Source organism: Microchirus variegatus (assembly GCF_963457635.1).
Source record: "Microchirus variegatus genome assembly, chromosome: 14".
Taxonomy (NCBI): Eukaryota; Metazoa; Chordata; class Actinopteri; order Pleuronectiformes; family Soleidae; genus Microchirus; species Microchirus variegatus.
The window spans coordinates 17,122,043-17,149,609 of record NC_139815.1 but is presented as its reverse complement, the minus strand read 5'-3'; the positions used below and the strand labels follow the sequence as shown (position 1 = coordinate 17,149,609).

The following is a 27,567-nucleotide window of genomic DNA, read 5'->3' as shown; positions in this document are numbered from 1 at the left end:
TACCACATTTGTTACGCAACACAGTGGACAGGTAAAGAAGCAAAGGCAACCTGAATCCAACCTGACACCATATACACCAAGGCATTTAGGATCAGTATGCACTGTGAAATTAATGCAACGTTTAGTATATCTGCCTCTGTAAGCACATTTAGTTGGCACATACTAATGAATCAATGACTGCACATTCTGGTTTAACACTTTCCTTCTCGACTTAGTATAAATGGCACTTAAGACACCATGTAAAGTAAACAGTAAAGAGTGTTACCTTTTCTCAGTGTTACTCTTAAAAAAACATTTAAAATATCTTTACAAAGACACAACGTTTAAAAATATAAACTCACCATAAAGGATTAAGCGATGCTATTTAAATACATTCCTTAAAGAAGCCCATCAGGAAATTCCAACGTGCAAAATTTCACAACTTGACCATTCACAATCTAGTACTGACACCTACGACTTACAAGTAAATATATATTTCCGCATGAATTTTCTTTTAATTACATAAATAATTTGATTATCAAATGTGTGTAAGAATCTACTTTGTAGATAAACATAGTCCAACACTGCACAGTGTCAGGTTCGAATTGACAGCGGGCTTTGATCAAAGTCACTGCTGGGTGACCGGCTGTCGAAGTCCAATGCAGGAATGTCATCGGTCTGCCCACATTCTATCCCTTCTGGAGAAGAAATTACTTTGAACTACATGAACATTCACATTACCAAAAGACACACAGCTTATGCTCTTCTCCTCGGACAAACTGCCAGACAGCTTCGGCACCGATGGGAGTGGCCAGAAGAGATTATGATAAGTCAGAGTGGTACAGTCAATGGTACTAACTGGCTTAACAGACACATGTAGTCAGTTTAGTCGGTGGCATAACTGGTACATTAAGCAAAACTAAAATACCAACAATGTCCATATCCTTAAGAGTTCTAACAGGCAACAGAAACAACAATCCTCAAAGGCTGTCTCACAAATAAAAAGTGACAATAATAACAAGAACAGAACCAAGGTGTACATATATATATATGTATATATATATACTGTATATATATATATTTAGCAGCTAGTAGAATATTGCAAAACACATCAGCACAATATTTGTTTTCCCTCAATCATTGCTGTAAAATACAGTACTGCAACAAGATAAGATCTAGAAAATGCGACATGTCTTTCAATCCCCAAAACTGATCTGGCATCCATCGATTGCCACGAATGGAGCGGCAACGGCCAGATCGTTAGCAAATGCGGTATGAAACGTGTTATTGAGGATACAAACAGGATATAACTACCCAGTGCATCACAGCTACACAGTGGAATAAAAAAATAGTCACTCCCTGCAGTCATGTAGAGAGTGATGCTATGGGTTTGTTTTTGTTCTTCATTTCATCTGGACATTATTAATTTTTTTTTTTTTAAGAAATCATCCTGAGATGACAGAATTTAGGAAGCTGTCCAAGTGCCACATGTCTCTATACGTGTGCTGTATGTATCCTGGAATGATAACTGGCTTGTTTTTCCCATAGTGCAGTCGTACTGTGCTGTACACAGACTGGCCTGGTAGAGAGTGATTTCACTTCAGATATTGAACTGTGCTGGGATGGCACCCATGTACACGCATAGGCACCCATATGCAGCATGTGGCATAGCCACTTTCCAAGGCAGCTGGCAGTGATGTCACGTTGTTGTTATAGAGAAGCTACATACACTACTGCTCAGTATTCCAGTGGAAACACCAAAAAGGCAAGGACACTGTGCCACAGTAGGTCCAGTTTGAGTACAGCACAGTACTGTATGCACTGCAGCCATGCTAGGCTCAATATGCATACTTGCACAATGCCAGCAGACAGCACAGAGTCTGCAGCAGGTTCAGTACAGGGCACTGTCATTGTTGTAGGAGCTGGAGCTGGGAAAGGTGGGGCACTGCTTATTCCACGGTAGGCTACCAGAGTCAGCTGTGGGAAGGCTGAGGGTGCTGGCACTCTTTAGTTTGTTCTTCAGGCCCCAGTTGAGGAAGGATGACTTCTTGGTTACTTTGCGGGTTTTGGAGTTCTTGTCTTCATCGTCATAGGCCAGACAGATCATGGAGTAGGTCTTGGGCAGGTTCCCAGAGAAGGTGGCACTCTTGGTAGGCTGGGCAGAAACAGATCAACAGTGGCATTTAATAAAAGTGGTAGTAAGTGTTAGTTGATTTAGAAATGCTCCCTGTATGGGTACTAAAAACTCAGTCAATGAGAAACCACATTGATTATTTTACAGAGAAAGTAAACACTACTTTCAAAGAGGAAGATAAAACTGTTCAGTCATCTAATTTGTCAGTCAAGCAGACCAGACAGATGACAATTCTCTCATCTCTTTGTAAGGATGAACAGAAGAGAGCATGCTTTACCATTTGAGGATTGCTGTCCATCAAGCTGACCACCTGTATGTCAATCCCCTCTTCGTCCACGTCCTTCAGTAGCCGCATCACCTCGCTCACACTAAACCATTTGCAGTCAGTGTCGCCCACGGCAATAATTAAGTCACCTTCTTTGAGCCCGTCAGCCTGAAGAAGATGTGTAAGAGCAGGTGGGTTAGTGAAACGATCACACTGAGGGTTCAGTCTCAAGCAAAGTTATTTTGCAGCAGGAATGAGTAATTACTCGTGTAGTGTGCGTATCAGAGAACGTTATTTCACAGCTGCGGCAAATCAGTTTTATCTTTTCTTTGCTATTTCTGTCCAATAACTCATCTGCGTTGCCCAGAAGGGAGATCAACAACTCAAGAGAAGCAGTGAGTTGTAAAATAAATCCTGTTGAATGCCGCATTAAAAGTTACAAAGAGCTTAACCTAGCTAAGCTTACGCAATGCAACTAATCTGTTTCTCTGCAGAGCCTGCAGGGCGTAATAAGAGTCTGCTCATTGTCAGCGCCTCTTAATGAGCTGTCAGAATGAAAAGGATAGTAGAGAGTAAATACTCTCGGATTCTTAATTAAATTAGAGGCCAGAGTGGATGAGGAAGGGAGGACGAGAGCCTCCAAACACAATCATGCAAACCACCGTTTCACACAAAGTTCTCTGAACAAACAGGACTGTCATTTGAATCTCTTTCATATTTAGTATTGATGCAAGCATGTGTAAACTTTTTAAAGGTCCAGGGTGTACAATTTAGGGGTGTTTACTGTCTGAAAAATATTATCCATATGTACTATACATGTAAAGTGTATAATCGCCATAGAGTATATTAGTAAGTTTATATCTGCTTTAGGCAATGGGCTTGATTTACCGAGACCACCACCTTGTCCCAGCATGTTCCGACAACAGCCCAAATGGACATACCGACCCGAATGTACATTTCACACTTTGAAGCAGATGATTACAACGCAAATAACATATTTCCTGGTATGCTATGGCCATCTTAGGTTCCTGATTTGAGAAAGAGAGTGAGTTTCACCATTAAATGTCACTAACTTTACACTCTGGGACCTTGAGGCTGTTAATTGTCTTTTGTAGAAATAAGACACTGTGCATGGAATTCATATTTAATAACCTTTCTATCTAACACTCTCAACGGGCCATACACATGGATTTTATTTAACTAACCAGAACATAATGTATCACATTACAGAAAAAAAAATAATGCTTTGGCGTGATGGATGATCGGTCTCAAGATCATTTCAAGTTTCTGCAAAGAGAGCATGAAGGCTAATATTTTGATAGAAAACGAATCTTCCTCTGGAATATACAGAAGGTTAACTCACAGCAGCTGGGCAGAGGGGGTCCAATGAAACCACCTGGACTGGTGAGTCTCCTTTCAGGGTGAATCCCAGGTCTCTGTCTTCAGGACGAACTTGTATTGTCCGAGGAGCAGTCCACCGCTGCTTGGCTGAGAAGACTGACAAGGGACCCTGAGTGAAGACAGTTAGGCAACGCAGTGGTTAATATGACAACTTTCTTTACTTCCTTGGTTTAGAGATTTTGGTCTGTATACAGTGTGTGACCTGCTACTACAGCTGCATATGTACAGTATATCTCATATTATATCAGACAGGCTAATATACACTACAGTTCAAAAGTTTTAGGTCACTTAGAAATGTCCTTATTTTTAAAGGAAAAGCCCTTTTTTTCAATGAATATAACATTAAAGTATTCAGTAAATAACTATTCTAGCTGCAAATGTCATTTTGGAGGATTTCCAGCAACCATCTCTCCAGTGTTCTAATGGTACATTGTGTTTGCTAATCGTGAGGCTATTGGATGATTAGAAAACCCTTGAAAACCCTTGTGCAATTATGTTAGCACAGCTGAAAACAGTTTTGCTGGTTCTTTGACAAAAGCAATGTTTGAAGGGCAAAATTATTATTTTGAATAAAAATCATTATTTCTAATCTCTTCAATGTCTTGACTATATGTTCTATTAATTCTTCAACTCTTCTGATGAATAAAAGTGTGAGTTTTAATGGAAAACCCGAAACATTTGAACGGTGGTGTACATCTCTGTGTTGTTTCTATAATAACTGAGTTCTCAGTGTTCCATTTCGCAAAAGCAAACATTCGTCAGTGTACTCTATGAACCAAGTGACTCGTGAAAATATACCCAACACACTGTCCTTACAAAGATCCAACCTTTCTGACATTTACCCCTGTAATAAATGTAAAAATACTGATTGTGATCAGTGAGCTGTTGTAGCTGCTAAATATGTATCTGCCTGATACAACCACAAGACTCTAAGAAGAACTGTATATGTGGGACACAATTAATATGTCAATAATACTGTAAAATATAACATAAAATGTGATATTATAATAATTATACATTTTTTGGGAAAATAACAAATGGTTGAATCCTGTAGAATTACTGTATTTGTTCTTTTAACATGACATAAACGGAGTTAGCTGTTTAGTTACTGATTGATAACACTGACTAATCTATAGTGGATACAAACACTTTTAAATTACGTTTAAATTCAGTTTACCGAAGCTGAAATGCATTTGTGCAGTTATCTGCCGTGATATCTTCCATTAGATGCTGTAAACATGTTTCATATGAATTTAACATAACAGCAAGATGAAGCACGCCACACCTGCCTCTTTAATTATCACTGTATGGACACATAGTTTATCGTTTCATTCCCTGACTGATCTGCAGATAACGAATGATTTCAGTCTTGCTGCTACGACGGCTAATACAGAGCAGTGGAATTTTACGGCAGCAATCACAGAGGCAATAATTCAGAACTTGCTTACAGAATATGCCCGGAAACATGCTCTGACCTTTTAAGTCTGACTCACCACTTGTCTGCTCGTTCTTTGTTATAGTCATTTTAAACTTACACTAGACTTACACTACACTTATAAACTAGCCGATAGAAATGGTAATCATGTAGGTCAATATGCCAGTGACCACTGCCCACACCCAACCACCACCATGATAATTTGACCAGTGAAACAGTGAAATATCCTCATACAAACCCAAAAGGGACCAAACTCAACTGAGCTAAGAACTTGAGGGATTTATGAAGTGCTCTCAAGAGAAACTCAAGTGACTTAAGGACAGATATTATTCCCCTAAACTGGAATGGCAAGAAAGCATCTGAGCACCTGTAACCATGGTTAGTGTTAGTTAAGCATTTTTTTCTTTGGGGTTTAAGTCCAAGACACCTTGGAAACAAGTGAGGACCAAAATATGAAAAAAAAAGCTTCCCCGAATCGAACCCTTGGTTGGTTGTACTCAGAAATAACAAAACACTCTTTGGGTATTGTCAGTTATTTCACGTCACTTACTGAATAAACCAACCAGCATGTATAAAAACATAAGCAATGTGAGTGAAGAAGATTAGTAACCCACATACCAGCCTCTGGAAAAAGTCGGTGACTTTCACCTTTGTGGCTGCAGGAACTTCCAGCTCTGCTTTGTGCTCTGTTTTAGCTGTGGAAAGAAAGGGTGATAAAACAAAAGCAGTTTTTCTACAACGTTTACTGTCACAACCACATCATAACTGTTGCCTTTAAAGAGGTGGGCAATGTAAATATTACATTATTTGTTCCTGGAAATAAATGTCACTTATCTGATCTGTTTCCTAAGCGATACTACTCAAACATTGTTCTATTTAATGCTAGAATCATTTATTAGGTGTTTGTTGTGGTGAAACTATAGTTACTGGTCAGCTGCTGAACTAAAACCTTAATCTTTCTAATCCTATCTCAGCTTCTCGTGTTCACTTCAACAAGATATTTTCACTGATTTTTGTGCTGCCCTCTGTGGGAAATCACTTGACACTCACAGATTATGTCTGGCGCCTCCATGTAGTCAGTGAATTGTTCCTCATTCTCATTTTCAGTGCACTTGTTGAGCGTGCGCTGGTGGCTGGCTTTTAATATGTCCTCCAGGATCTCCAGCTTGTTCAGGTGATGGCACAAACCATAAATCCTCAGAGCCTCCTCATGACCCAGGATGGCCCGTCGGATGTGTGCTTTACCTGGGAATTCACCAGGAGAGGGACAAAGGAGAGATGAGAACATAAATAACAAGAATTTAATCAAGAGTTTATCACTCAAAACATGCAGGTCTACACACACACACGTGAGTTTTTGCACTCTTACCAATTCGGTTTCGTTGTTCTCTGTCCTTCAGGATGTCCAGAGGAGAGCATCCCTCAGGAAGGCGATCATAGACCTGAGACAAGGTCTTTTCCTGCTGGTCCTCATCGTCACTGGGACCCACTGGTTACACAGACAAGAACAGGATTTTATCACCAATAAATGTTTTTATTTTTTTTACTGAAAAGGAATAAGTTAATGATGGGTCCTCGCAAAAACAAGTACCTAAAAGCTCATTCACGAGAAAGAAGATTTCAACAAAGGCTAAAGGGAGACCAAACAAGGATGTACGGATATACGTCCTTGTTTACTTTTAAACATATGCTTCTTTGTTTGTAAGTAAAGAGAATGTATAAGAGGTAATCACCCACTGCAAACAAAGGAAATTATCTACAGTGTATCATTAAATACATTGATGTATACGTTTAAGTGTACCTATTATAAAGACACAGAAATTGACTGTATTGTGTTCCTCACCTTTACATCCTGGCTCATTACATATAATTTATAAATCTAAAGTAGCAGAACCTTCTAGAGGCGTTACATGTCTGTTTCACGGAGACAGTCTGAATCATCCATTCAGCTATGTTTGTGACTCATTTACTACAGCAGCCTTCATTTTGTCCCGAGTTTTGGGTTCAGTCCACTTTTATAGTCCTGTGGTAATTGCACTATTCTCATTCACACAGGAATCTGTTAATGAGCTGGAGAATCTCAAAGCTGTGCTGCTCTTTTGTTCCCCTATTCAGTCCCGTCCCATTCATAACACGGGGGGAATCTATGACCATCCACTGTAAAATATGCAGTGTTACTTTTCAAATTCATCTTGAATGTATTTAATCTTAATAAAGATAAAAATGAGATCCCAACAGCAGTGCAAAATGTTGACGCATAAGGAGGAGAGAACTCCTCACCTTTTTGTGAAGTCTTTATCAGAAATAATGACTAGTCATGAAGAATTAAACCAATATGATTAGCTGTTCTGTGTCTCACTCAGTCACTGGTTCAGCATTAAGATACATGGTGACTGTAATCCTACAGCAGTCTACAACACTTCCACTTCACTACCTCAAACTGTCTCTTTTTCCCTTCAATCTCTTTGATCAGTGTTCCTGGAAGCCTGAAGCCTCTCTTTACCATGGGCTGTGTTTCTGTAAATAGCTGTTATGTAATAGCATTGTGGCAGGCTGTGGCTCAGACCGACCAACCATCTGACACAAACAACACTGTGGCCTAAACAGCACTTTAAGAGAAATATCAGCTTTAAAAATCAGGCAGCTATTGTCGATAAAAATCACGGGAGTTAGGTAAGAAGGAGGCTAACTAAAGTCGCTAAACTAAAAATCTTACAAACCCAAATTTTCTTTTACCCACAGAGAAGAGGGACCACAATTGTTGTTGTGTTGACTTTGCACTACATTTAAAACATAATTTAAACCACTCTGTGTTATAGTTAGTGCAGGAGGAACACAACTGTTCAAAAATAACATCCAAGGCACTGCCTGCTGCACCTTGTGAATTTGCACTGCACAGCATATGTTTTACTATCTTTAAACTTATAGATAATAAGTTATGTTACGTCTTAATTTTCCCTGATTTTCACCAGCAAATTCGGAATGATGTCAACCAGTGCCCAGTTGATGAACTTATCGATAACATTTTCCTTACGCTGGTGGTCGAGCAGAGCTGAGCCTACGAAGAAGTGCGCCATGGAGCGGTAGTGGTTGGTTTTGACTTGTGACGTGGTGGACCAAAAAAACGGGACATTGTCTTTGATTGGCGTCTGGATCATGGACTGATGGACTTGGTCGTAGATTTCCGAGACCTTGAAGGGAAAAAAAGCAGGAATATGTTACTGGTAGGACAAGAAAATCACTGGTAGCAGTTAAGATTCCCATTTAAAATCCAATGTGAACTCAGACATGATGTATGGATCAAGTTACTTCCAAGTCCAGGGAGTCCTTTCACAGCTCATACGAGAAATGCCAGAACAGAACTAATCCTGGTCTTATCTCTTGTCTTGTCATAAACCTTTTTAGCCAAAGAATGAGCTTTCTTTGGAAGTAAATCTGGAGTCACCTTCACCATGGACATTTTGACCTACTTAATGCCACTACTACACTGCTGCTACTCCCTGTGTCTGCTGGTGTGTTGAAGTGGAATTCATGAACCTCGTAATCACACCATATACATTGAAAACAAGACAACCTGAGCTTAAAGCTTTCAGAAAACGTTTGATTTAGCAGGTCATTATTTATATGATAAGGGAGCATTTGTCAAAATATAGGCCTCAAAGACATTTATATCATTCTCTGCTCAACACATTAGTTACCTGTATGTTTACATAGCAGAGATTCTCTTCTTCACACAATATACTATATGTATTACAAAATAGTGGCTGAGAACACGTAAAAATAATTACAACTGTGAGGAGTAAAGACTTCGCTCTGGTCTTTTTTAGGAATGTTTAAAGTGTGTCTAAAAATATGGCTCAAAGACAACTGTGAGTAATTGCCACCATCGCCTATGCACATTACTGCCTTTGGTTTGCTCGTTACCTGGGATGTCTTTGTCCGCACAAAATTAAGTGTCTTATCACGGTGCAAAAACACACTCTGACACTTTATTTAAAATTTGCTAAACAGTAGTAAATGAAGTAAGGTACGGCATGTCGTTAAGTTGTGAGCAAAATGACGAAAATGTTGCTTCTCTAAAATTAATGCTTTTGATACCAGAGCATTTATGTCTACATTCTGTATAAACACTGAATTACCTTTGCAGCCTCCTGAGCCATCTTCATCAGGGAGTAGAACTGGTTGCGGATCCCTGGCAATGCAGTCTTTTCAAACAGACACTCCTGAGCCTGAGCCAGCATCATCCGAATCAGCATACTGAGCATGGCTGGACTCATGTCATAGCTGGGGGTGTGAGTGTACGTCTCCTTCAGGTGGTGTAGGGTCCCTGGAGAAGAATGACTTATCAGTGCAACTCAAACCAACTATCCGTACTTAATGATTATACATTTTTGTCTACAACGACCTTTTCAGGACTCAAAATTCTGCTATTTCCTCTACATCACAACAATCCAAACATAGAATCCAAGCAGATTTACATCCTTTCTAATCAAATCAACTATAGTTCGGGTTCTTGTCTTATGTGTCGTGGGTGAGCTGAATAAGGAAAATGGAAAAAGTATACAGTCTATAGTATAAAGTCAGCTCATCTGCTGCTGCTTTGAGTAAAGCCTACTGCAATGAGATCAATGTCTGTGTGTTTCTTTAAAATTTAACCTTCTTAAATTGGTTTTTCATGTTCAATGGGAGCAATAAGGACATCTACATTCCAACTGAGAGCAACTCCCTCTTATTTTACAGATTAAAACCCTGGCAGCTGACGAGTTGTAGACAACTTAATAACAGACTACTGCCTCTTCATCTATCTGGCTGGTCCCTCCCATCCTCTGAACCTGCTTGTGTCCTTAGCTGAAGGGCACTGCGGCAGCCCTTTGGCAGCAAGCATCTCTAAGTCTCACCTACTGCAGCCTCTCTATGAAGACAATGGTGTCCTTTAAATCAAGGCTAATTCACAGTCATCAAAGCAACACAACTTACATCTGAGACTATCCAGAGCTGTAATTACACAGCAATACTCCTCATACTGCCAAGTCATAGTTCTACCAAAGCTCGTCTGAGCCTCGTCAAACCTCTGAGGTTTGGGGAAGCAGTTCATGCGAATGGTACTTTCTGGAGTTCAGCCACATGACAAGAGGCCAGAGAGGAATCAAGTGTATCTTTATCTGTCATGCAGAGGAGGCAGAGGGTGGAAGCTGACATATATTTTGAAACTAAGGCTGTGTTTGCTCCGGGGGCTTCTTTACAGAACAGTACGTGCCCTGATGTTAGTGTCATCAGGAAACACAAGGGGAATTAACTGTGTAAGCTTTGATAAATCAGATGTGGTGATGTTTATCTGGTTTACAAGTTAAAAAAGAAGATATTACATTGGAACATGACTCGTATGGCAAAGATAAAAAAAAAAAGACATTGCTGAATGTTTGAAATGACATTATAAATCCTCTCTAGGCTGGTAAGAGATGAACATCATACCCAGACAGTGTTCATCAAGCATATCTCTTCCTACCTGCAGCTTTCTGAAAAGAAGAGATGGCCTCCTCCAGACCGACAATTGTCTGCCGATCACTACGAGTGCCAACCTGAGAGTAGAGGGCAGCCATGTTGAAAAGGACGCTGGCCTTCTCCAGCGACAGGTTCTGTTGGCACACTGGCACTCCAGTGAAAGAGTCATACCTGAGGGAAACATGAGGGAGCTGTCACCTACTCGTCAAAATGTGCCACACAAAGAGTAAGTCAGGTAAAGGCTAACGTTAGTAATACAGTCATAGAACAGTGTATGATAATATGATATTTGGAGGACAGAGGGATTGGCTCAGCGTCTGCAGTAATGCAGTCACTGTACCGGTCTGTTGTCTGTGATAAGAGAGCTGAGCCTCAGGGCAAAGCTCTCAATTTACCCGACCGTCTACTTTCTGAACCTCACCTATGAGCTGTGGGTAATGATAGAAGGAACCGAAGACTGCGGATACAAGTGGCGGAAATGGGTTTTCTTTGCAGGGTGGCTGGGCTAAGCTGGATAGATAAAGTGAGGAGCTCAGACATCTGGTACTCAAAGTAGAGCCGCTACTCCTCCACATTGAGAGGAGCCAGCTGAGGTAGTTCGGGCATTTGGCCAGGAAGCCTCCCTAGATGCCTCCCTGGGGAGGTGTTCCAGGCATGTCCATCTGGAAGGAGACTCCAGGGCAGACCCAGGACTTGCTGGAGACATCACATATCTCAGCTGTCTTGGGAACACCTTGAGGGTCCATCCAGAGGAGCTGGTGGAAGTGGCTATAGGGAGAAGAGTGTCTGAGCTCTTCTGAGAATGCTGCCCCCACAACTCGGAAATCGATGAAATGAGATGACATTTGGAGTTAAAAACATGTTTAGCAGGAAATTAACAGGAGATTCAGGCAGTTTAAGATCCAAGAATTAGAAAAATCCTTGTGTGGTGACTCATAGCAGCTATGTAAAAGACCAGGACAGATGAAAACCACCGGAGGAGGTAAAAATACTGAAATACATTTTAAATAGTTGCTGTATTGTTTTTAAGTTATTATGATGAGGATGATAATTAATGTTACATCATGATATATACTGTATAGTACCAGGTGAAGAAGATGCCAGTCTGGTGATTAGGGGAGAAGAATCTGGTCTCTATGAGAGGAAGATGGCTGTAGTATTTTGCCAACAGCTCCACTCCGGCGTCACTTCGAGTCGGCGTTCGGCAAGACTAGGACATGAAAGGAAACATATCTGAATACATCCCTCAATAATACATACGGTATAAGTCAAAAAATCTCAGTACTTCAGAAAAGAAAATCTGCTTTTATCTGCAGGGTGAATTGTAGAGATAGAGAAACTCCTTAAAATACACTTGGTGAACTCATCATCATAGCAGGCAGTGAAGTGAGAATAGTACCTGTCGCAGGTCCATCAGGTCGGCAATCTCATCATCAAAACTGTTGCCATCTTCACTGTAGTGCTCCAAGATATAGTCCTGTCAAAAACAAACAACACTAAACGCAAACGTCTACACCGTGTAATTTCTGTACTGCACACAGAATCAAGCAGGCTTGTGAGAATCATTATTCTGCCATAGCAAGCCAGACGTAAGACAACCAATAAACAGTCAACCTCTCACAATGGCTGACAACATGAAACATGACTTTTCTTGGCTAATGGCACAGTTTTTTTTAAGACTTTTCCTGTATTATTGTTCCTGAATAAATACAGAACATACATTCAGTCAATGTTTCACAAATGTACTTGTTAAAGGGGAAAACATGAATTTGTGCTGTATTTGTTGTTAAATTAGCAGGCTACTAGCAACTGATTTATATCAAAACAAAACAAAAAAGTCATCTCCAATAGTTGTTTCTTGTGTACCTTGAACAAAGTAGAGAAGTCCACTTCTTTTGTCTCCTTCAGACCCAGAGCAATGAGCGGGATGTTAGCAGTTTCCCTGCACACAAAACAGAAAGACAGTAAGTCATGACCGTTGCATAGTGTATGCACAAATTCACATCGATATCATGACAAATGTCAGTGTTTTTCTCTTGAGTGAAATTTGCAGAAATTGTGGTTTTAAACACATTTATGAGCAGAAAACAAAGACATGTTGGAGGACAATAACCCGGTGAACACACAAAAGGACAATGCACCGATCCATCACTTGTCAACATATGCATTAGAAGCTTTATAGTGAAGCAAAGACGGCACTTGGGGCGTGGCATAACTTTTGACCATCTTTTTAGGCTGACAACAGTCAGATTAGTTTGCAATAATGTTTAAGTTACTTGGATCCGCCTGGTCACACCAGCACCAGCTCCACAGCTTGAGAAAGTTTACATTTCCCTTGAAGCTTAGTTCCATAGATGTGTGTACGGATTAGGCAGATGGCAGGAGTAAGGATTTAAAGGTGAAAGAGGCCCCCGACAAGTCAAGGTCCTTATATTGTAAAGCTACCCAGAGTCATTTAAAACAAGTGTTTACCTCTATTATTTCAACTTTAACTAACAACAAACTGAATCTGACATAAAACAGCAGGTTAACCACGGATTCTGATCCGTGCAGCAGGGATTAAACCTTTCGTGCAGCAGTTACCTGGAGGTCCTTGCTGCTAACAGATGGAAAACAGTTTCAGCTTGTTATCAGAGCTGAGGAAACACAAAGTGACAGATACCTGCTGCTGATCAGAGTGAGGCTATAAAAAAACAAGACCCTGCCCCCACTGAAAGAAGAATAATGAGGTTCAACAGTGGCCGAATCTTCTGTTTAAACACAAAATGATCTCACGGCAAAACTATCATAACCACGACTCCTTCCATTGAAGGGATTGGCAATGCAACACAGACTTTTCACTGCACAAGATGTCAACAACAGCGGGTTCAGAAAGCAAGGACTAACACTCATTCATCACAAGATGATAAGGCAGCATTCCTCCAGCAAACTGGCTCTGTGAATCACAGAAAACCTCATTCATCAGAAACACCGACAGAGCCTGCAGGGTAATCCATTAGTGCTTGTAGATGAGATCACTGGACTGTTCACTGGTTTGACAGCGGGCAAGGCGCGCGAGTGTGTGTGTGTGTGTGTGTGTGTGTGTGTGTGTGTGTGTGTGTGTGTGTGTGTGTGTGTGTGTGTGTGTGTGTGTGTGTGCGTGAGTGGTTTGAAGGAAGTGGTGGTAGGTGTAGGGTGGGTTGAGGATGGGGTGTATCCTTGTAAAAAAGCAAGAAGGTCGCTCCCCCTCAATCACAGTTAAAGTGCCAATGTACAAGACATGGAACAGACTTTTCTCACAATTTACAGTGAGAACACAGCACAACTCCGACCTTCATTTTCAAATCTTAGGATAGACATGGTGTTCACACAATAGTACAGAGAATATTTGCAAAAATACAATACAAAAAAGCCCGACTGTGAAATAGGATCCGTCATTCTTTGTTTTTAATATCATTAATATTTTTTAGATGTTTATAATGATAAAAAAAAATCTAACTATTTCTTAATTCAAGTCCTATATATTCTGTTGTATTTGTAAAATGTTTCATAACCCTTATTTAGAAAGTATTATAAAGTATCGGCACCGGTCTACTGCTCTCGTCTCTTTCAAATTCTTACAATTACTTTATCACATATTAGTACAAAAACAGTCTTTTCACGCTCGTGTAACAAAAGTTAGTGCAGCTGCCTGCAGCGCTGACATCTTTATCTCACTTTCTTCAGTGTCAGCTGCGCTTTATCAGAAAGTTCAGACCTAGAACATTACAGCAAGGTGCTGAACAAACATTATCTAACTCAATAATGACAGAACAAGTAGCAGTTTTGCTCACGAGTCTAAAGAATCAACATAGCGTTCGTGATATTGCTTCTGTGTTTGTTTTCAAATTTGATTTAAAAAAAACACAGCAACACAATGTTTGTTCTGTTGTTGGTTCAAGGAGTTGACCGACGTCATGTACCACACGTGAATTGCACCAGCCACGTAAAACTATGCTGTATGTGCTTCCTCTGATGCATCACCTCATGCCAAAGCCAGCCTAATCTGGTCTGAGTGAGAAATAACCAGGCAAGGACACTATTTAGAGAACGATGGACCCAGTGGGAAAAGCCTAGAAAAGGGAGAGGAGGTTTTTGTCTCTGTACCCAAGACTGAGTTTATGTTTCATGCTGAGAGGAGGAGGAGGAAGAGGCTATCTCTCCATTGTGACTGCACAGTGTCATGTGACAGTCACCTGCTAAGAAATGAAAGGGATGGACTTTCTCAACATATCTGCTACTCACACATGCATGTAATCTTTCCACCTGCATGTATAGTGTTTTGTACACCTGGCAGTGTGAATATGACGAAATGACACGAATTGTGCATGTGTTGAATTTTCTTTTAAACAGACACAATGGTGGAAAGCTGATTGTAGTCTGCCTAATGCCTGTGTGTGGAGCAGGTGCTCGGTCTAAGAGCCTGACAACAAGGCTAATGGGAGGCTGAATGTTCCCACACTCAACTCTGTTTTTTCCCATGTGACAGAAAACACTTGTGCCTGAAGATTGTACAGAGAAGGAGCCGCTTGATTTTGAGGAGGTTGCTATATATTTTATTCATGAACTACATGTTTATTTTCCTAATCTATGCAATGTTTATTTAAATAAGACCAGACCTTCACAGGTGTCACAACATATATTTCTATGAGGAAATGTCTGACATGCAGTACTCCAGTGCATTTATCTTGTTACAAGTAATTTTTGGCAGGAAACTAGATTTACCAGGTCAAAGTCTTCTGGTCCTTACAGCACTGAGACTTTGGAAGCCAAGCACACTAATCTGGTCTGTTTGTAGCACCAGTGGGATTTGACATGTTGGGGGTTTTATAAGGTCTTTTATAAGGTCATCATCACAATGGAAAAGAAAACCATAATCAGGTCTGTAACTCATTAATAAAAATAAATACCTACTAAGCAGCCTGATAGCAGTAGCAGCCTGAATGCACTTTGTGAACCATGTAAGATTTCTGTCAATGACCCTCAGAGCCGTTACCATAGTAACCAGCACACAACATCCCTCTCAAACCAACACCATCTGCCTTCCTGGCTCATTGTGGCATTGCTCTGTTGCTTTTTGTTGTCATAGGTAACCCTACATGTCAGTCTGTGTTGGAGTTTGTGTTTGTAAGCATGGTAGAGCGTGCGTTACCTGCATCATACATGCATTTGTGCCTACAGTTCATGAACTACACCTGCTTGTGGTGTAAATATGTATTGGTATGAAGTGTTCTTCATAGTGAAAGCCTCCTGGAGTCAGTTCATTCACTTCATTTTCAGTGATTGCAATTTGAAGACTTTCATTATCCGCGTATGATACAGTGAGTTCACACTGAAAATATCTATCTAAAGGTGTGACCAGGCCACATCTGTGACAAAGCTTGCAGTTGAAGACATTTGGTTATTTTGACAGTGGAGGAAGTTAACCACAGCACAGACAGATGCCAATCCTCAAATAAGATATTTCACCACTTTTATCATTATCTCAATTTCCCTATCGCAGTCATCAAAACTTTATGTTTTCTTCTTTTCTTCAACATGTGACTCATGGCTTGAATGCCCACACTCACCCACACCCAGAACAACATTGGGTTGCTGATAAAGAAAGAACAGACCTATTGCAGTCATCCTTGCATGCAATCATCAGGCTGACAAAGAAGAACCATGTAGCAGCTTTCTTAGCTTTCATTCAAATTCAGCATCTGGGGTTTGTTGTCAACATGCAGCTGATCCAGTTTAACAACAACAAACTCTCACAGTTCGTGTCTGTGTGACTCTGCATGTCTCTCTCGTTCTCCACAATCCTCTTTTCTCTGCATCTCTGTCATCAGGCTTACCGTCAGAGCCCTCAGTCTCTCTCTCTCTCTCTCTGGTCGGCTGCCAAATAACACAATGTGTGAGCGTCTGTGTTTTCCTCTTTTTTTTTAGTAGCAGTCTGAGGCACAGAGTTATTTAAACACATAGATATCTTTAGCCTGGTCTCACTGATTCAAGTCTGTAAAAGTGACAACACTCAAAGAAAAACCTGTGGGTCGTCAGGTTCTAAAATAAAGCGTCCTATATAAGCCTTTCTCAGACATAAGGTGTAAAAACTTTAATTTTATAGAATTAAAATATCAGAAAAACTGTGAGGTTGAAAAGTATATTATATTTTTTAGATAATACAGATAATCAATGGTAATTCATTGTTTACATGTCTTTCCTTAATTCAAGTTCTATACAATGGGTTATTTATAGTAATTTTTATCAAGCTTATATGGTAAACTATCAAGCCTTGTTTAAATTTCATAACAATGTTTAGGACTAATTGTAAATTTTTTACTCCCCAATATCAGCATTGGCTCCCAAAAATCATCATCGTTAGGGCTCTGCTATACTTCTCCTCTTTTGCATTGGTGAAATGAATTTCAAACCAACAAGGCAACATGTATGGTGTATTGTCAGGTTTTTTTTTTTGTTGTCAACTTACAATTAGTCGACATGTCGTACTGGCAGAGAAGAATATAGGCAGCGGAGTCAGTGGTAGACCCAGAAGAAACAGGCATGCTTGTACTTACTGGGTGTTCTGGTAGACCTCCACTGAGCTGTTCAGTGCTTCCAGCTGTCCCGTCAGCAGTTGCAGGTTGGCGTTCACATAGCTCAACTCCAACATAACCATCTCTTTAACCTTGTTGTTAGATGTGGCCCTGCACATAGGACAGGATGGTGAGGGGAGAGAAAACAAAGAGAAAAAGAGAGAGAAAAAGGTCAAACAATGTTTCACTTAAAGAGATGGTAGAGGAAAATAAAATAAAATATGCCTTTTTATTATATACTCTGACAGAGCCAGGCTTTCCTGCATCTGATTGTTAAAACAAACTCCCCTGGTTATTCTGGACCACAGGCCTGTGTCACTGTGACCAGCTGCTCACTTATATTCTCCAGCACACCAACTAAATCAGCTGTAATGAGGCTCAAAACCATTTCCACTTGTTATATCACTTTTATCACTATTTTTTTTTTTTTTTTTTTTAAATCCACCATTACATGACAAATCCGATATGATCACACTAGGCAGGCAACAAAGAGGGCCAAAGTGTCAGAAGTCCACTAGATATGTATGTATGCCCATGTTTAATTAAAAATTTAGGGCAATTTGATTTGATTTAACTTTTCAGAGTTCAACTGCACTATTTATAGCAAATTTTGTGGCAAGTATGTGTGTGTGTGCTTGCCGAGTACCTGTAAAGGGATTAGTATTCACTGCACAGCAGAGATAAAACAGTAATGACTCCTCATGGAGACCAAAATCTGGTTGGAATGAGGCAAAACCTAATTTCAGAGGAACTGGTTGAGTTGAAGGCTAAGATTTTAATTGTGGTCCGATCAAAGTTTGGGATAATGCTTTGTTCACGGAATGGAAATAAATGCAGAGCGCTACGAAGAATAACTGCGCATACCTGTGTGTGTTTTTGCGTCAGTGTATGTACACACAGAGCAGACAAGTTGCTGAATCCTTTGTAAGGCTGAATTTATTATCCTGTGATTTATGGTGCATTGTTGACGAAAGGACAACCTGCGATTCACACGTGTCCATGGCAACGCAGCGCAACACAAATGTAAACGGTGCTCTCACAGCATCCTTATCTGTGTCTTACAGTGAATCCTAACTCATCATTATGTGTCAGGTCACAAACACCTGCCCTCAAACCTGTCAGCCAACAGATGTTTCACTGTTGTCAATCACAGTCTGTCTCTTTGTCACCTGATCTCTCACCCTGTAATTATAGAGGATGTTGTTTGTTTACATGACAGGTGAGATGTGAAGAAGTACCAGCAGTCTTCAGCCGCAGGTTATAGGACAAAATAAAAAAGGTTTTATAACAGAGCTACCTGGAATTTGATTAAGAAACTTAATTGGAGAAAACCATTTTAAAATTGGTACTTTCATCAAACACTTGATGCTCATTCTGACAAACTCAAACACACCACACGATTTGAAAATAACACTAAGGATGCGAACTAAAACAAAATCCACTGCCGCAGTGTGACAAATCGCACACAAAAATCACACATCAATCGTCTTCTTTCCGAAGGACACGTAGGCATGTGGACTCGCGGAGGCGGAAATCAAACACACAGCGTTCCAGTTGAAAGACAACTCGCTCTACCACTGAGCTGCCATCGCTCCATAAAGCACAACATAAAAGTATGTTTGTGTTGTGCTTTATTTTCTCACTGGTTTTGTTTTTTCCATTGTATAAAGCTGTAAAGGGACAGTACACTAACATAGCATTCAGTCTGTGTACATCATGTCCTGTTTGGGGTGAAAAAAAACGTTCAAATTCAAACCACGCTGAGGTTGCGACTCCATTGAAGTGCACGATTAAGTGTTTTAAGAGGCTGACCTGTAATGTCTGGACCAGTGGCATGTGACTGTGACTTCTCCACATCAACAAGCAGAGCTGCAGACCGAAACAGTAGCGCAGTGTACTGAAACATGTTTGTAACATGAGCCCAAATTCCAGAAACGCAATGTATACGATCTGCAGAACTGACCGATATTATGTGTTGAACTTAACATTAGCACCGTGCAAGTAGAAGAGAAGAGAAGAGAACTGGTCAGACCAGACTGACTCCACCTGTTGCTGATAGAGAGAGGAATGCACAGCACGAGGAGAAGAAGAAATACAGACACATACACAATTGTTTTACAATCCTTAATCCCTTACCTCTCACCCCGATGTTAACCATCGCCAACATACCTATCCCCGAAACCAATGTTTACCCTTAGGACTAGTGTAAGTCATGTGACACAGATGACATGAGTGCAGTCTGACAATCAAAGGGGATGGCGTAGAAGTTGAAGTAGGGACAAAATACACACAGATCAGAGATCACAGGTAGAAGTGCAGTCAAACTTCACATGATTTAGGGCCTTAAAATAAAGCTGAGAGCATACCTGAAAGTCATAGATGAAGTCTGGACTGCAGCTGGGCTGGCGCACACACGCACACGCACACGCACACACACACACACACACACACACACACACACACAGGTTCCTGCAGCTATCCTGACATGCACTGACTTCCATTCATCTTCACACAGCCTAAACAAAGCCCTTATCTATATAGTAACTAGTAATTTAGCAGTGTTTGTGCCAGAAACAGGCCTAAAGAGGTGACAAATACCAGTACACACACACACACACACACACACAAAAAGACTAATCTCAACAAAAACCTTAAATGATCCAAAAGGAGAGACGTTAAGGTGACTGTGTGTGCGTTTATTTAGATACGAAGCGTCTAGTGTAGACTCTGTGACAAAGTCACAACAGGAGACAAAACTCAACACTATCCTGACAGCTTTCTGAATGCTCTGCTATAGTGATTTCTGCTGCTAGACCATGTGGAACAAAAGGTGGAAACAGTGAGTCTTTGTCACTGTAACAATAGTCACATGCAAATCAAAACATTAAGTGACATGATGAGCACAGATATCCGTTTAAGAGTAGATTTTTGTGGTCGCTGTCGTTTTCCCCACATTATTTTTCTTTGGACTTCCTCTGGGCAAAAACAATAAAAGGCCATAAAAAGATGACATGGTTTTCCTGCTCTCTATTTTTATCTCACCAGGCAGCTCATAACTGACAAACTTTTAGTGTGTGTGTGTGTGTGTGTGTGTGTGTGCGTGCCAGGTTCTGGAGGTGGTGCTGTTTAGAGGATTGCTCATTATATATGCCGAAATAAGAGATAAATCTTTAATTTCTCAGTCTCTGAGCGAGACATCGGCAGAGGGATTTTCATTTGCAGAGGGTGTCTTTTGGTTTCAATTTCCAAGGGGTTATCAAAGGTCGCAGAGCAGAGCTATAATCAGTCAAAGCAACAAAAACCTGTGGCAGAAAAATGTAAACAGACCACAGTGCAAAGCAGCAGTTTTTGCCATCCACAAAATTTAAACACTGGTTTCATAATGGATAATTCAACAGACCTTTGAGCTGAGTTTTATTGCCACTAACAAAGGGCTCTTCTCAGTCAATCGTCATATTAGCTGCTTCAGTTTTGCTTAAAATGTTACACCTGGATAAATTATCTACACATCATCCACAAATGTTTTTAACAAATGTGGTCAATTTCCTCAAATCTGACAGAGTAATGCAATCTCATCACATGTTGAGATGAAAATGGACTGATTAGAAAAAGGTAAACGAAGGGACATGGCGGCATGAAAAGCATAAAGGAAAAATGTATTTAATCAAGCGTAGCTGTATCTGTCTTAATAAGAAGACAATAATGGGAACTGATCACGGCAGAGTTGTGCAGACTGAGAAAATACTTGTGAAAGTCCACTCAAGATTAACAAGAAAAACAAAGCAAAGGGGAAAGAGTCAAACTCAAAGTGAACACACAATGTTAATGGTCAAGTCCAGGGAAAGGTTTGTTAACCATTAACACTAAGCAAACATTGGGTTGAGGTTCAGGAATAGTATGGAGCAGAAATATTACAAAATATAGATTAAAAACTTTGTTGTTTTACATGTGACTGTAATATATATATATATATATATAAAATTATTGTTATTTTAAAGACACAAGAATTAAAAGAAGGTTTTCAGCTCAGACTATACTTTTCTAAAGCTGCAGTGCGTAACTTCTGGAGATTTTGGTTGTTTTGTCTTTGTGAACATAAAAACTATCAACACTATCAGACCTGACTGATGTCACGCCTTGGGGACACAAGATCTAACCAGCACTACTGCAGAAATGCAGAGAGAGTTGTGTGTGAACTCATTTGACATGGGTTTGAATGGAACAGACAAGGGTTTATATTTAAACGTTGCACACTAGAGTTTTAACTGCATACAGGATATGTATATAGAATCACTGCTGGGACATAAAACATGTTTATGTTTTAGGTTTATAATCCATGACTGAAACTAGTGGTAGTCATCAGGATAAGAAGAAGCCAGGAAACATAAAGCACGAGGGTGCAAGAGCTGCAAGAGCTCCTCACGTTTCTCTGTTACATTATTCTGCTGGGAAGTGTGATCTCAAGTTCAGCCATTTAATCCTACCTGAACTGGTATTCCCAAAGGAAGAAATATTTCTGCATTCATGCTCGGATACAGACACATGACTACGGGACATATCTAAAAAAAAAAAGGTACTGTCTGAGCAGTAGCAATGGTTAGTGGAGACCGGAGAACAATTGCCAACTCGCAAATACGACTACAAAATGTCCGTCTCTGACAGCAGCTCTATGGTGACATGACATTCCTCCATCACCAGGAATTCCCAAATAAAAACACAACAATGACCAAAGTGAAGACAGGCTCGCCCCAATATCAACTGCCCAGCTACAAAGGTCATTTATAAAAACACACAAACACACAAATATGAATGAACAATGTGAGCAGAGAGATATAAGTGCATATCTCGGCATTATTTGCACTTTTAATTGCGGTAAACCACATTGTTCTTTGTCTGTTTCTGTTCAAGAACACTCTTTCCGCGAACAAAGATGCACAAATGCACTGTATGTGCTCGGCATGCATCATCACTCATCAGTTTTGTTCTTACTTCAGCAGGTTCTCAGCTCCGGCCCTCATCCTCATCTCTTTGATGATCTGCTGGTTCAGACTGGCTCGCTTGTTCTGCAGTTTGCTTCGTCCAGTCTGGGCAAAGGGGTTACAACCCTGAGAGGAGAAGATAGAGGGAGAATCACGTCAGCACAAAATAATGTAGAAGGGTGGGGAAGAAAAACTAAGCTCACGCAGCACTGAAGATTTATTTGAAAACCTCTGTGTTATTCAAACAGTGGTACTTTCTACTTTGACCTACTTATTCTTAAATGTTCAACCAAATGTGCCAATGCACTATTACACAGCATATTATCAACTCTTTTTACAGCCTTTTTAAACATTATCTTTTATTGTATCTTTTGGAGCAGCACCTTGTTTTTACACTTTTACTGTGATTGCATCGAGGGTGCATGTGTGCATAAAATGAATGTCACTTCCTCTCTGTGTGCGGCTGTACACCGTCATCTCCAAGTGTCCCAGCCTTCCTAAGTCAACAGGCTGTCAGTCACAGCACAGCAGCACAGATCGACTGACTAACAGCAGCACAACAGAGGTGTGGTCTGCACTGTACTTCCGTGATGCACACAGACCTGTCAGGCAGTAAAACCAGTTTGTTCACTGTGTCCAACACGAAACACCAATTATCAGATCAAATGTGACGTCTGCAGGACATGAGATCAGTATCTGCTTCGCAACCTGAAGGTAAAGGCAAGAGTGAACTGATTTGCAGCATCAGCCGATATCAGTATCACCTTTTCTTGACTATCATCGGCAAATAAGATGGTATTCACCAAAACAGACACTGATGTTGATCTTCTGATTTAATAAGTTGTCAAACTAAAATGAGAGACTGTGATTATTAACAGGTAATGTGATGCTATAAAGGTATAAAGGGCCTGAAAGATGTTTTCAAATAAACATTTCTTTTTGTCCCCGCCACAAAAGAACAATTAAACAAACAAAGCTTCAGTATCGGTATCCGCCGATACTGATGACCTCAAGTCTGACACTTCCTCAGAATGAGGATGTGTCAAACCTGTGTCACTTCTTAAATGGGCCAGATGCTCTCCTGTTCCAGAAAATGTGTGTTATGGTAATTTGTTGCTTTGCCAATTTCAGTTTCAAAGACGTAAATGAGACTGAGAGGAGACGTAAACACCACAGTGATGAGGGCTTCATTACAAAGGCAGACTAAATCAATAGTCTTCTTTTTTGTGCACACTTTACAATGTCCTCCCTGTACTTTGGTTTTCTATGGTGCTGATGCCACTATTTAAAGTGAACGGGTCACAAAGGTCACCTTGCTTTGCTCGTACATGTCACCTGACATCAACACACACCTCACTTCTGCCGAGACAAGGCTGTGCAGTGATCCCTCACTGACCTCCCCAATATACAGTACAGTAGATACTACAGGCATCCAGATTGTTTGACTTCATTTAGCTTTTGCATTTTAGCTCAGGGCTAAGTACAAAATAAAACTGATTAATAAACCAGAGTCACAGATGAGAGAGTATATTCGTTCTATAACCACTTGGGTGTTCCTGTACAAACACTTCAGTGACCTGACGGTGGTAATGATTAACCATTAATACAAACAAACCACATAAATTACACAACCCTACTCAACTCGGGGACACGGTGTGGTTGAACATAGCAGAAGCTATTAGTGGAATGACGGCAGGGTGAGGTCACTGGCAGATAACAAGAGAGGGTGTGTCTTCATGCAAGTCATTAAATTAAAAAAAGGGGTGTATGTGCTGTATCTGTGCATTAGAGAACAAGGGAGTGGCTGCTGGTTGATAATTATTTCATCTCGTCTTAGCATTTACATTTTTGAAATCTCAAAAACCTACTTAAGATTATTCTTCTAGAGGATTAAGTTCAAAACACACCTCATTTTCAGCCCAATCGATCAAGTCATCAAACTTGCCATGATGGACATTTCTGGCTTGACTGATAAATGCTCAGCACCTATGCCTCCAGACAAATGTTTCAGCTCTGTACCAGAAGTTTTCTGCATCCATACTAACACAACTGAAAATGTATATCACCTGATCATACACTGGACATGTGTCTGCTGGTGTAAATAGAAAAGCTAATTTTCTCCTCTGCAGTTGTCTGCTGTGTTTTACTAACAAGGAAAAACAACGGTGAAACATATTCTGTTGTGAGGACAAGGGCAAGGTTAACTTGAAAGTGACATGAGTGTTTCTGGAACTTTTCACCGCTGATATTCAAATTGCATCTGATAAGAATCAGCCTGGAGGCAAATGCAGGTTAATGTGTCATAATTTTCAATGGTTTCTTCCTGTCCAGATAGAGAAAGGATGCACCAGAGTTTTCCAACTGCAACAGAGCCAGCAGCAGCGTTTTCAAAAGGATTGTGGACTGCAGATGTGATGGACTTCACAAGTTATCACCCATTTCAGAGGGGACGCTTTGGCAAATTGCTCAGAAGGGAATCTGGATCTTTCAGTCTTAAAATGAGATGAGAGTATTTTCAGTGAGCTACTGTGTCAGAGACAATATGTGATCACAGCTGCAGCTCTCATTTGCCCATTTCCAATACAATCCCTGGTGAGGGAATCACAAGAGTCTCCAAGTTCAGGGAGCTCGTCTGGTTTGTGAACCAGGACACATGTTGTCAATTTGTGTCTGTGGTCTGGCTTAAGAACGGCCGTGGGCCAGATGCTACGTCAATGCTCTCACTGGCCGAGGAGGATAAAGAGAAGAAACATGCAAATTCGGCTTTTTGCCGTGCCATGTTTCCATCCCCGAGTCGTTCAGTCGGACGTCTGCCAACTGCAGGAGTAACAGTGGATGGCTGGGATGGAAGCCCTGAACCACAACAGCTCCCTCGGGCATCAGTCGAACCCAGTGAGGCCTTGTAACTCATTAAACTCATTTTCACCCAAGAGAGAGTGGGGCACATAAAATGGCAGCTCAGATCATCTTGGCTCCACTTTGTTAAAATTTGACCAAAAACTTTCCAAATTGCAAATCTCTTTACCATGACACAATGAGAAAGTAGAACTTTGTGGTTTCAGTGAATGGGCTTTTTTATACTGAGACAGGCTCTGGCAATTTAAGTAAAAGACGCCTGATCTGAGAAATGCAGAGGGGGAAAGGAAATGAAGTAAAAGTGATGATAAAATGAGACCCCACAACTTACACCAATGAAGGTTACAGTTTTGTGGTATGAGCTTCTCTAGTCTCCCAGTGTACAGTCCCAGACCCTGCATCCAGCTGACCCTTTTTATAGACACAGGAAGTACAGCACAGAGCTCAAATCCAGACAGCGTTCAGAGGGGGATTCGGGGGATTGAAAGACACAAAGGCCCTGTTCAGATGTCCACCTAAACAAGCTTGTCTATAAAAACACTCCAGTTGAGGACACCGTTACAAATGTGGCCCGAACAAGACGTGCATGGACCACTGCATGGCTGACAGGGAAGAGGGAGCTCAGTGAAAACATGTTGAATAATCACTCAATCACTGCCAAGAGAATTTCTCATGCCCTCAAACAAGAAACACCACCCTGTTTGCTACAGTCTCAAAAAAACATAGAACTGGTTAGGGAGGTTTCTCTGCAGGTCCCTTAAGCCATGAATGGGGATTATTCTTCCTGATGACTGTCACTCTGTAATGACAACTCAGCAGCTCATTTGCATGATGAAAAGGTTTCATCGCCAACACAAGTTATCTGCGAAACCGACTGCTTACATTTGCATCTCAGTCCATTTGGGTGACGCCATTATCCAGATCACGTCCCAAGTGTCCCAAGAGCAAGAATGTCTCTTTTACAATAATCTACAGATTGTTCCAGATTAAGCGTGAAAAGAAATAAACAATGCCTGTGTTATCGATGTGATCTATGGGCAGGAGGATGAGAAAAGGTTAATAATGGGATGCTTGGTCACTGGCCTTTCAGTCACCCTATCAGTAAGTGCAGGAGGTATGCCTATTCTTAGAGGAACACACACACACATCTGAAACTGACAGTGTTGTGTGGTTGTGACGCATCAGCAGCGACACCAAGGTATTCACACAAGAAATAGAAACAAACATTCTATATTAAATGTGAATCGTCTTTTCTCTATTTTTGGCCTGTTGTATTTTATATACCTTTGATTTTTAAATTGAGTTCATTTTCTTGTTGGGTGTTCCATATTTCTTATGAAAGTATCGTCTTCAAACAAGTGATTGTTTATTTACGTACATCTGTTAAAATATGTGGTCATTCCTGTTGGATTTGTTCTTTCCAATGCTGTCATCATTTAAAAGCCATTCAGGGAGGTGTGAGGAGCACAGGTTTGAGATTGTTCTCCTTATGGTTTAATTATGTATTTATTTTACTAGTATTATTATAATTTTTTATACCTGTAAAGCACTTTGTGCTTGAACTTAAACATACTATTAAATAAAATCATTATAATTACTACAGTTTCAGTTGAACATGGGCATTCTGTAGATGAAAAAGTAGATATACCTATAATGCCAATTAAATTTAAATAATTTAAGTAAAAATATTAACAACACTAAAATATAGGCGACTACTTTCTAGTAGATACAATGAACATACAGGTATCTATAAATATAAACGTATCAAATAATAAATAAATAGTTGTGCTGTTTTATGCGACGGTAAAAACAACACGTTTAGTAGCAGCAAACACAGTAAGCTAAGAGGCTAAAGACATTGTTAGTTGTTGTCGTTTTCCCCTTTTTATTAACAAGTGTAAACACATAAACAACTGTCATCTCCTCGCTGTCGCAGTGCACATTTGGACAGAAACAAACCTGACCTTTCTGAAGTAGCTGCCGTCTCCTCCACCGTCTTGGATTCCGTTCGGTAAAAGTGTGTCCGTCATCTTGAAGACTCAGAGTGTGACGAAAAACGAGTGAAGCGTTGATTAAAAGAAATTAAAAGAAATGAAGAAAAGGAAGAATGTAGTTTAAAGGAGAGCTCGGCTGCTCCACAGGTGACTGTTCTGTGTGCCGCTCTCACAGCTGCGTGTCTGCTCTGACTGCTCTGTGTGCACTGTCTGCGCCACACCGCACTGACTCCGCCCACACACCGCACTGACCCCGCCCACTCACAGCTTTTGCACTTGGTAACATTTAAATAACATTAAAATAAAATTTCAAAAAAGAAATACATTTTAACTTAAAAGTTTTGACGATTTTTTTTTTTACTAGACGTAATTGTATTGTGACAATTTTAGTTTTAGATATCTGTGACGTCATTCTTACTCGTCAACTAC

General features: G+C 40.4%; 1 protein-coding gene across 1 annotated transcript; it reads right to left on the bottom strand.

Annotated features, from left to right (window-relative positions):
* Positions 1-18: 18 nt before the first annotated feature.
* On the bottom strand, positions 19-27,312 carry rhpn2 (rhophilin, Rho GTPase binding protein 2). The gene is made up of 15 exons (XM_083900488.1): positions 27,109-27,312; positions 22,299-22,414; positions 17,292-17,420; positions 12,583-12,658; positions 12,116-12,193; positions 11,802-11,926; positions 10,721-10,887; positions 9,354-9,541; positions 8,249-8,405; positions 6,584-6,703; positions 6,265-6,459; positions 5,833-5,909; positions 3,742-3,888; positions 2,391-2,546; positions 19-2,134 (listed from the first exon to the last, which is right to left on the bottom strand). Exons 1-15 carry the CDS (start codon positions 27,172-27,174, stop codon positions 1,871-1,873), a joined length of 2,061 nt encoding a protein of 686 aa, XP_083756614.1. The 5' UTR covers positions 27,175-27,312; the 3' UTR covers positions 19-1,870.
* Between the last annotated feature and the right edge of the window lie 255 nt (positions 27,313-27,567).